This window comes from Lupinus angustifolius, chromosome LG04 (assembly GCF_001865875.1).
Source record: "Lupinus angustifolius cultivar Tanjil chromosome LG04, LupAngTanjil_v1.0, whole genome shotgun sequence".
Lineage (NCBI taxonomy): Eukaryota > Viridiplantae > Streptophyta > Magnoliopsida > Fabales > Fabaceae > Lupinus > Lupinus angustifolius.
In genome coordinates, this window is record NC_032012.1 from 18,254,331 (window position 1) to 18,266,621 (window position 12,291).

A 12,291-nucleotide genomic window follows, 5' to 3' on the forward strand; every position below is an offset into this window, starting at 1 on the left:
TTTTGAGAATTTTCCTCCCACAGTATGCTAAGGAACTAATCAATTTCGAGGTGCATAGTTGTCTCTCTCAACAAATGTAATCTAATGTATTACTTAACATTTTCATTCATCTGAGATCTACTGAAACTTATACCACCAGACCAACATCTATCAGAATTGAACATAATACATCTCTATGGTTTTCATTAAAGAAGGAGATAGTATAAGCCGTTATTTACATAATTTCATGAATTAGTTATGTGTTATTCACAAAATGAAAGTCTTGCAATTATAACTTAAATCACCATATTATGAATTAAGATTTAAATAACGTGGTTCTAATGGGAAAAAGAAGGTAAACTATCAGACCTCTCAATCATAACACATGCCTTTGTTTTTCATTTGTTGTATTTTTTTACCAATTTTAACTGCTTTCAAATCTGGTTTAAAGAAGGTAAACTATTTTTCTATCAGTTTTAACCTGTTTATCCTCATCAATCACAAAAATGATTATACTTTGAATTTTATGACACTTATCTCCCCAAGAAAAACCATACACTTGTTAATAAGACATTTTAACTAAAAGTCATACATATAAATTATAAATGATGTGTACAATTTTGTGATGTAATTGGAGTGGAGTTGAGATGAAACAAAGCTCAAGCTTAGCATATGAAAAGGATAAGTTAAACTAATGTTTCTTTCTTCTAAAGTTGTACAAAATTTATTTTAACTTTATTAACATTTGATATTAACACATGATTTTATCCTATAATAAAAATAAAAAGGATTTTTAATTCCATATTCATAGATTATACTCATCAAAGTTAATTTTACACAAACCATAACATCCTAGTTTCAGTGATTAAAAATAATTTATAAACAGAAAAATCTTTATAATTTCTATTATAAAGAGAATTTTTAGTTAGACAATATAATTTGTATTCTCCTATTTTGTACTTACTAGAAATCTATATTTCTATCTTACAACTTATTTTTATTATCCTTACAAAATAAAGTCTAACATTATTATTAATGTATTTTATATATTACATTTCTAAACAATTAATCTATCTAATTTTTATTTATGTCATTATTAATATATGCTAATAAATTTATTAAAATAAAAATCGAATTTACTATGCATGTTAAAAATTTAAAATGTTAGTTAGAATTAATATAAATATGTATGTAAAATAATATTTTAATAATGTAAATAATCGAGCCTAATTTCAAATTTAAATTTATTTATTTAACTAAATAAAAAAGTTAATAGCATTATATCAAACAAATCAAAAATAACTTGACACATGTGCCCCATAATATCTGTAAGTTAAAAGATAACTAATGATATCCAACCATTAAAGTCTAAAACAAATTATAAGGCAAAATAATTAAAGTATAATAAATTGCCGTAATATGAAGTGTTGTCTCGTAAATAAGTAAGGGCAGAAATAAAAGTACAGTTTATTAGAGGTTTATTATCTTATCTATAACATACTAGGTTAGATTAGGCGTTTTTTTATAAATAGCTTAGGCTCATGCTTTTTAAAAAGTCTATTTAGCTTAATATATTATATTTTAGATCATCTAAAATGTCTATTAAACTTAGGGATGACAACGGGCGGGCACGAGTATTTTGCGGGTATTCTGGGTATCCGCGGGTATTTCTGGGTACTCATGGGGTTTTGTATTATCAACAAATTTATAATTCCTACTCAACCATAAATTCAACAATTCTTTCATAATATTGAAGAGTAATCATAAAAATTCAATTGTTATACAAATTTTAAAATTTAAACTACTTTCAAAATACTAAGTCTTCAACAAAATGAAATAAAAAATATATTCATTGCTGCAGTTTTCGAATCTTCTTCAACGGTTAACTTCATTCCCTCCAATAGCACCTTGGCTAGTTGAATCCTATAAAAAATCAAAATTTAAAATCAAAGCAAGAAATATAATTCTTTTTAAGTTGTCTCAAATCACAACTTAACAATGTTACTAACATCAAAATCTTCCAATACTGTACCACACTCAATGATGTCTAGTTTTGAATTTGAAGAGCCTGCAAAAACATAATAACTTCATTCAAGATTTATATAATAATCTACAAAATATGTAATTAAAAGTAATAGATAATATTACCTTTCATGTCACACCTTATTTCATGTCACACCTTTGCCAATCCCGGAGACACATCAATACCTCTATGGTATCTGGACGCAATCTACTACGATGAGGAGTAAGAATCCGTCCTCCAGTACTAAATGAAGATTCTGAAGCAACAGTGGAGATAGGAATTGCAAGTAAATCTCTTGCAATTCTTTGCAAGGTTGGATATTTTATCCCATTTACTTTCCACCAAGTTAAGATGTCAAACTCTCCACCTTGATCGGGTAATACTCCATCCTCTAAATATATGTCTAGTTCTGACCTACGGTGTGCTGTAGCAATATTTTGCTCAGAAACAAAACATTGATACTTTGTCCTCCAATCAATATTCACTCCATCTGGCCCCACATCTATTAAATTTAGAGTTTGACTATGACTTTGACTTGAAAAAAATACACTTTTTACCCTGCATTTTAATCTCATACTCTTTTACCAACTCTTCACAAGTACCAGAAAACACTAATGTAATGTCACATTATAAAATAACTTCAACCTTTGACAAATTTCATTGGTCATCTCCCATTCATCTTCACTCGTCAATGTTTTATATTGATTTTCTCTTAGTGATAATCTTTGGAAGACATTCTATATATTAGTGCCACATGAAGCATCAAGAATGTAGAATTCCATCTAGTCTTGCAATCAAGTTCTAACTTTTTATCATATCGAATGCTTAAATGTTCACACGTCTCCTCAAATTTTTCCTCTCTTTTTGGAGTTGCCGTCCAAAAGCTAACACTATCTCTAACCCTTTCTATTACACTAGAGATAACGGACAACCCATCCTTCACAATCAAATTTAGTATATAAGCAGAACAACGCATGTGAAATAACTGCCCACCCAAAATAAACGATCTAGGTGAAATCTTACACAATATGCACTCAATCATTCTATCATTTGTAGTGCAATTATCAACAGTCAGAGTATACAACTTTCTATCTAGGTTCCAATCCAATAGGCAATCATACAAGCAGTCACTAAGAGCTTCACTAGTATGAGGAGCAGGCACATATATGAACCTACCATTTATCGAAAATTAAAGCAACAATGTCACAAAAACTATACAAAAATAATAAACATTGTCAGAATGTTAATAAAGTTTAGCATTGATACCTCACAAGTCGATTTGGTTACTAGCGGTTGTTTTGGTTACTAGCCATATAGCCTTTGTTTTGGTTACTAGCGGTCCACATATCAGTTGTAATTGCAAACCGACTTTGATTTTTTGAAATCAAAGTCATCGTATTCACTCTCTTCATTATACATCCTTGTGATATCACCCTTCACCGTGTTGCGAGAAATCCTTTTAAATAAAGGTTGCAATGCACCACAAAATTCCTTAAATAAGACGTGGTCAACCATGGACATTGGGTACTCATGAAAAATTATCATTTTCGCAAGTGCGCGTCTTGCAGCCTCTTGGTTGAATGCATACGAACCAACCAACAATGATTCAGTACCTTTTTTTGCAGTTTTAAGAAGTGCTTGTTTTATATCTGAACTTGTACGACGTAGACAACTTTTAAAGTGATTATGCAAGTGTTTTGTTCCTTGACTTGGATCTCCCAATAGTCGCTTGCCACAATAATTGCAAGCCGCTTTCCACTTTCCATCTTCCCTATGCCTCTTAAAATTATTCCAAATAGATGATCTTTGTTGTGGTTGAACTTCTTCAACATCATTTGGACTTGAACAATGAGTTTCATCTTGAATCGAAGGAACATCTACATTCATTGGAATGAGTTTGATTCACCCACATTAGAGCCATTGGGAACTTGATCTTGCCCAACAGAGGCTTGCTCGGTAGACATACTGCAAAGATAGATACAACATGGAAATCAAAATTATATAGATAAAAAACTTAGTTCTAACTAAATACCAATTATATAGATAAAAACTTAGTTCTAACTACCTATCCAATTATTAAACAGAGGCTCTCATTGTGGTACACTAAATATGCAGATCATGTACCGTGCGTATTATTTGAGTCAGTATAAAATATTTTGGCATACCATATAACCCCACAATATCATCTCAATAGCAGGAGAACATACACTTCTAGCCTTTAATTTTTTCTAAAATCATCATTACATTATTTTCTTTGCCTTTAATTTCAAGCAGCCTTTAATTTCAAGCAACCCTACACAATGTATGCAACAATTTTAACATGTCTTAGACCAATTTATTACAAATTTCATCAAACTCAATGATGAGAATCTCTTCAAATCAACAACTTAGATTGTCCAAGAGAGTTAAACAAATTAGGTTGGCTGGTTTATCAGTATAATTGGTTTATCAGTATAAATTGGATCTATAAGAGCTTCTATCTTTTTTCATACTTAGTGAGATGAACAAAGTTTGCATTTGAACAATTTAAGTACAAAAGACAAATTAATATGGTACTTACTATCAATAGTATATGACAATTTTCATGCCTCACAATTTATAAGATATTATAGAGAAACAATCATTCATCATTGTGTGATAGTACTATACAATTTAATATGTAACTGCTCATAAATATGCACACCCTGAACATCATGTAAGAACTGATCAAAGAGAAGATGAAAAAAAGGCCAACTTCCTAATTCAAACATACACAACCTCAGATAAAAACAAACATACACAAACATACACAACCTCAAATAAAAACAAACATACACTAATAGAAACAAAATGTTTATGATATAGATCTATCATTAAAGGAAATAAACTGAAACATATATATGTTATGTATAAGGAAATAAATTGAAGGAATGAATGAACAATGTACACAATGTAAGTGAGAGAACTTAAAATACAACAATGGTTGAAGAGAGAGAAACGGAAATAAACTGAAACATATATATGTTATGTATAAGGAAATAAATTGAAGGAATGAATGAACAATGTACACAATGTAAGTGAGAGAACTTAAAATACAACAATGGTTGAAGAGAGAAACGAATATACCTATGCTTGAAGGCTTTCGAGAAGGGAATGATAAAGTAAATTAGGTTTTAGAGAATGGAATGACAAAGATTCAAAGAAAGGGGGTAAATGGGTTAGGGATTTTAGTTTTAGGGGAAAAAGGAATTTTAGTTCAGGAGGTTTTAGGGAAGTTCAAGTGTATGTGTATGGTAATGTATGAATTTTACTAAGGGTAATATGATAATTACACATACCGGGTACCTGTGGGTACGGGTACCACAATACCCGTGTCCGCCCGTTTGGGCTACGGGTAATTTAAAAATTCGTTTACAATATCCGCGAGTAACCGTTTGTGACCCGTACCCGTGCGGATTTTACCCGCAGGTACGGGTTTTTTTGCCATCCCTAATTAAACTTAATAGGTCGGTCCGTTTAGTTATATTATATAACAGTGTTCATATTTTACAATTTTGTAATATTATTATATATATAATTATAATATAAAAATGTATCCAAAATATAATTCAATTATCAGATTTAGATGTGTCTAGTTAAAAGTAGGTTTTTAATCCATTTAAATATAGACATGATGATCTATTTCATGACTATATAACATGTCATGCCTAGGTATTAAAAAATAAAAATAAATAACAAGTCAGACTCAAGCTCTTATATGTCATATAGACTCAATCTGATTAAGGCAAAGTCTGGTCTGATCTGACATATTTTCAACCCTTACTTATAGGGATGAACATAGACCGAGTTGATATAGTAAGATTTATTCCTTACTTTGATCAAGATAATTTTTTAATATGTATTCATCTTTAGATACAATGACTTACTCGATTATTAATGTTAATTGAGTTAACTTTAGAACTCAAACTCTACCTAAACATAATTAAATTCTTTTTTAAACAAAATTTTCTTAATATTTTTTATTCTTATGTAGTTTAATTACTTTAATATATAAAACGATATACAACTAAATATTTTTTGAAATGTTTAAATATGTTTATATACATTGAACAGATAGAGAATTAACACATATGAAATGATATAAGTTTTTGATGTTAAGTTGTTTGCATAAGTGTATCCTAAATTTGTGGAAAAAACAACTAAAAACATTGTTAAAATTGACATTATATTTGGAAAAGTTATTGAAATGAAATGTCAAATGTGAACAAAATCGAGATCGAGATGAGTAGGAGACAAACTTTTACATAAGCTTAAATATTGTCTTGGCCTATTTTTTTATATCCAACTTAATCTTAGGCTTAGCAAATCAATCTTATGTTGGTCCAATTAAGTTTTTCTTTTTCAAATTTCAACCCTTCCCTTTCTTTCTTAAAACGTGTGCCTTTGTTTTGTGTATAAAATAAAACCAACATAATCATCAAACCCATTATCTTCATCGCATCTTCACTTTTATTCAATTCATTTCTCTTCCTCTTCGCTTAACTTCCTTTCTCCCCATTAATCATGTCTCAGGTACACCTCTATCCCAATATAGATCCATCTTCCATACTTTTTTGTTTTCTTAATTATTATTAAATTTTATTGCCTTATGATTGTATATCATGTTTTCAAATCCTGGAAATAGCTCCCCGTTTACGAGTATAAGACTGCGTAAACATACATACTATTAGGTGAGATCATCGTACACTGGGACACCCTTTTTGTTGTTGTTGTTAAGTTTTCTTGTTTTGGGTTGAAGATTTTGAAAATTTTAGAGCAGGACTTGTATTGGGTTTGATGGGTTGTAAGTGTTTTTAGCAGATTGTGTGTGTATGGCTACTCTATCAATAATTACAAAATTTTGTCTCGTTTGTTCATCTGCCATGGTTGTTTATAACACTTTTTTTGATCTATTTTATGCATTTTATTCATTATGGTATAATCTAACAATTAAATGCTTGATATGTTATGGAGTGGCTGAAATATTATGTGTTGGTAAAATTTCAAAATTAAATCTAGCAAAGGTTGGTCCTTTCTTGTTTGTTGAGTTTTTTGACTATGGTATGTTGTTATTCTTTTCTGTCAATTGTGTTTATACAGTTTGTGTAAAGCTTTACAAGGTATTGAGAGTTTATTTGATGATGCAGAAGTTGTTGCCAACTTGAATTAAAAGCAATTATTTTGTTTTTCAATTGAAGTTTGTAGAGATGGCTTTCTGTTTTTAATTGAAGTTTTTTAATATAAATCCATGTAGCTAGTTCGTTTTTTTTATGTTGAGTATCTTTAACTTCTTAGATATATATATATATATAATTTCACTTTTAATAGCAATGATGAAACAGAAGATGATTGTTCTTTGCAGTGCTGAAGGTAAATGATAGTATATTAATTATGTGTCTGATTCCCTACTTTGAAACAGAAGATGATTGTTCCCTTGTAAAGTAATTCAGTATTTCTTACATTTGAAGTATTTCTTTTATGTGTCTGTGTTGGTGTTAAGAATTTTATATGATCATTTCTTCTTTTCTCTCCTCTTTTAATCTCATTTTTTTTGCATTATGATTGCAGACCGTTGTTCTCAAAGTTGGTATGTCATGTGAAGGATGTGTTGGAGCAGTTAAGAGGGTTCTTGGGAAATTGGATGGTATGTTTGATCTCCCTTGAATTTAAGTTGCCATTATATTGTGTTTAACATCATTTTATTTAACTTCCTGGTGCAAACTTCCTCTGATATCCAATACCAACATGAAAGTGATTTAGTCATCTTGCACTATGCACTTTATAGTTTGTAGTTGCATGCTTTTGGTCGATTTCTATCAATCATGATATATATTATCCACTTGACATCCTAGCTCCCGAATTTTTTTTGGTGGATGAGTGTCAGCTGATTCTTCAATTTTAGTTCCAGGATCATGTGACAGTTAAACATGTGTTAGGTGTTGGAAATAACCTTGGTTGTACTTCTATTATAGTACTATGGACTGTGATGCCAAGCATAACTCTGTTCATAGTCCGTTATTGGCTTTAGCATACATCAAAAAGAAAAATTCTATCCTATAAGGGTCTATTTGCAAGTTAGGTTTTGAAGATGAAAGAATGGAAATAGAAAGCTTCAGAGTCATCTCACAAGTATATTTCATGGCCTTTGAAGCCTCCTCTTTCTCTTTCTTCCCCTCCAAAACTCAACTCACAGAGATCCTAAAACTCTACTTCAATTCTATCCCACCTTTTATTATCCCCTTAAACTGGTTCTCTGCCCAGACTATTGTACTTCCCTCTTGACTATTCTCCATCCTCGGAGTAGTTAAAGGCTTCTCAACATTTCTTTTGAATACCCTCATACTATCAGCTGTCTGATTCCTAGAATTGTGCATGCCATTCAAGCAATTGAAGTGCATTGATGGATGATGTATGTAACAAAGCAAAGGGAAGGTAATCTTTACATGTCTAGTTTTGTTATCCTCACTTTCATGAATCTACTCTTAATTTTGAGGGCGAGACTCAACCCAATGGTAAGGTTGTTGCCTCGTGACCTATGCATTAGTAACTCAAATTCCGAAGACAGCCTCTTCACCTGTAGTGATAAGGTTGCAATGTATTTACCTCCCTCATGCCACCATTAGGTGAGAGCCTTGTGCAAGGCTCCCTTTACTTGTAAAATCTGTCTTTCTCTTGTCCTTAGTTAGAGTTAGTTTGCCAAAGCATTTACTTTGCCAAAACTCTCATTCCCCCTCTGGTAAATACTATGGTTCTGTGTCTGCTTGTTTTTTTATTACTTATTTCTTCAATTGTAGTCTGCATTTTTTCTTCTTTCTGGATGGAAAATTGGCTATAATTTCACATCATACTTATATAAAGAAATAATCCAAGCTTCAAAGCCAATGTATACGATGAAGCAAACATGCTGAGACAAAGTCTTAATATTTATTGAAGACTTGAAGTTGTTGCATTGACAGTTCTATACCAACCAAATTTCCCCTTGCAATAATATTATATGCAATGTTTTAAATTACAGTTATGATCGAGATTGTGGTTACTATAATTGTAGACATTGCGATGTGAACTTTTTATAATTAAAAAATATTTTCGAGTTTGATGTGATCGGATGTGGGCTCAAATGTGGTCGATGTGATTGCGTTGTGGGCCGCTGTGGCCCATCATTGTGATTCATGTCACATTACAATTGCAGTGTGATACAATTGTGACGTTTCCATAACTACAATATTGCGGCCATATTAGGTGATGCAGTATGCAATTTAAAACAATGATTTTACGCTAATAAATAGTGTGATCATATACAGGTGTAGAATCATATGACATTGATTTGAAGGAACAGAAGGTGGTAGTAAAAGGAAATGTGGAGCCAGACACAGTTCTGAAGACAGTTTCCAAAACAGGGAAAAAGACTGCCTTCTGGGAAGCTGAAAGCACAGCAACTGTTGCCTAAAACATTTGGTTCTGTTTCTATGTTGGAGGATTAGGTCTGTGAATCAAATAATACATGATGGACTTGCAATAACTGTAGAACATGTCATCTGGTGTATTTAGTGTGTTATAACTGTTATTTAAGATACAATAACGTTTGGTGTATGCTACTGTTTTTCATATTTGTAATGCTCTATTTGTTTGCTTGTGGAGGTGTATCAATAAGTTGTATTTGGAGACAAATTGATTTTGAGGTATGATCTGAGAATGAATATTAGAAGTTAAAATGTCAAGAATAAATTTTATATAGTAGAGATGAAAATGCGATGTTGAATGAGTAGTAGTAGTTACACTAGTCAAGATATGGTTATAAGTGGATGCCTTAGAGAGAAAGTTGAAGTAATTCTTACTGTAGAAGAGATGATAGAATCACGCATATGGTGGTTTGGACATGTGTAAAAGAGATTGTTAGAAGCCTTAGTAAAATGAGTAAACCAAATGAAAATTAATCTAATTCTTAAAGAAAGATGAGGACAAAAAAACTATAGGTTTGAGAAAAATTAGATAAGAGTGCTTTATCGATGAATATTTTTTGTAATAGATAATCATAATGTTGTTTGATCCAAGTTGACTCCACATGCTCATGCTGAGATTAAGACTTAATTGTTTTGTTATTTAAATTAATTATGTACAATGAAATTTTAATTAGGATTAAGTTTTGTAAAGTAATGTGAATATTGTTTTTTTATCAGCCATTGTGTGCTTAGATTTGGATAACTTGCAGTTAAATTATTCTACAAATGTCTTAGTTAATTGATACATTCTTTTAGATCTTAATTAATTGGTACATTCTTTTAGATCTTACTTAATTAACTTAATTGATACATTTTTTAGTCATTTACATTTTAACTATTACACAATTTATATATGGATAGTAAAGACAAATAATCCTCCCACTTTTTTTGTATTAGTAAGGTTTATCTCACCCAAGAGAAGAATTGGCCACATCATGCTTAAATAACTAAAGTATCTACCAGTTTTTTTAATCTTTCTTGTTAAATAATTCTCATTTTAAAAAGAGACAAAAGAAAAATCATTTGTAACATATTAGCATATATTGAATAATAAACTTCTCTTATTGGACCATAACAACTGAGGGTGTCTTTAAAAATTAAGATAGTCCATATTTTTAACAATTAAATTAAAATATTAAATGGCTCATAACACAATTGTATGTATCTACTCCACACCTAGAGAAATAGAAAAAAAAAACTTTACTAATATCTTGCATGTTTAAGGGAAAAACTATTAGCTTTTTTCCTTAGTGTTTTTTTCCACTTTTTTAATTGGCTATATAACTTTTTTTCAGTTTTGTTTTTTATCTGCAGTGTGGCATGCTTATTCATGTTACCTGCATGAAACTCAAGATCTTGTAGTTTTCTAAACTTGGTGCTTCAACTCTTCAAGCATTGACATGTTGAAGATTTGGGATACGCTATCTCTCCTTCGCTCTCTTAGCAGACAAAATGGGTGTTGCCATATGTAGCTATCCTAACTAGAGATGGCAAAATGGGCCGCTCGGCCCATTTAGTCCGTGCTTGCAAATGCCCGCACTAACATAAGCGGGCGTGGGCATGCCCACAATTAGTTAACGGACAAAATGTCATACCCTGCCCGTTTTAAAACGGACTAATGGGCGGTCCGCGGACATTTCCCTGTTTACATTAAAAAAACAACAATAGTGAATGCTAAGTTATCAAATATCAATGCAAATTTCCTATGCAGTACATTAGGCAGTAAATCGATGGATTTTACATCACCACATTATATAACAATTAAAAGTCTCCACAATAATAATTCAAAACATGTCTCTCTAACCACATTGGATAATAATTCTCTCTAAGTCTCTAACAGGTCAATTCTACTAACAAGTCTGCAATAATAATTGTAAAATAACCAAGCAGTAATAAAGTCTTAGATCAGCTAATATTAAAATCTCCAATCATCATTTGATCATCTTCAATCAACCATCCTTGAAGTTATTCCATTCCCAATATCATTAGATTCATCATCATCTTTGTTGTTACCGTAGCTTGCAGCAATTCTAAATGGCACGAAATAATACTTACTGGCTGAGTCATGATCAGGTCGCTCTCTTTAAGACGTTTCGTGGCACTGTCCCAAATGTGCAAGCAGACTATCAACCACGCCGTCCCCAAGATAAAACAACCCAGATTTCTGTTATCGAATTCTTACTGCACTGTAAGAACCGATCTCGAATACACCCACCACAATATGGCTACCAGTGCCAATTCTCGAAATTACCCACAATATGGCTACCCGTGCCAATTCTCTTCCCACAATACTGACTACCAGTGTCTGTTCTCGAAATCCCACAATATGACTACCTGTGCCAATTCTATTCCCACAATACTGACTACTAGTGTCAGTTCTCGAAATCCCACAATATGGCTGCCTGTGCCAATTCTTAAGTGTCACGGAAAGAAAGGGGGAGAAGTTTGCCGAAAATGCATCGGCGGAATATTAGGGGGGAGAAAAAAAAGTTGAGAGGAAACGCCTTCTACTTGGTACAAGTTAAAATGAAGGGAGAAAGCCTCTATTTATAACATGAGATTTTTCTCATGTTCCTCATTTCTCTCATGTGGGACTTGGGAACTTAATTTTTATTTTTTCAAAACTCTTCCATGTGGGACTTTGAGAGTTGTTTTTTCAAACTCTTCTATGTGGGACTTGGGTGTTTTTTATATTTCACACCCAAAAGTTCTCACTCATGGTTTTCAACAAACCATGTTCCAACAATCCCCCACTTGAAATTAAAAAAACAA

At 31.6% G+C, this 12,291-nt stretch overlaps 1 protein-coding gene and 1 long non-coding RNA gene across 2 annotated transcripts in view; one reads left to right on the top strand and one right to left on the bottom strand.

Moving 5' to 3' along the window:
- LOC109346071 (copper transport protein ATX1-like) lies at nt 6,388-9,703 on the top strand. Its single transcript, XM_019585437.1, has 4 exons — nt 6,388-6,446; nt 6,535-6,553; nt 7,589-7,664; nt 9,322-9,703. The coding sequence occupies exons 2-4, from the start codon at nt 6,545-6,547 to the stop codon at nt 9,465-9,467; spliced, it is 231 nt and encodes a 76-aa protein (XP_019440982.1). The 5' UTR covers nt 6,388-6,446; nt 6,535-6,544; the 3' UTR covers nt 9,468-9,703.
- LOC109344920 overlaps nt 11,485-12,291 on the bottom strand; it is a 2,577-nt gene continuing 1,770 nt past the window's right edge. Inside the window, exon 3 of the long non-coding RNA XR_002107363.1 lies at nt 11,485-11,520. This is a non-coding gene — a long non-coding RNA (uncharacterized LOC109344920). The remainder of the gene's footprint in view (nt 11,521-12,291) is intronic.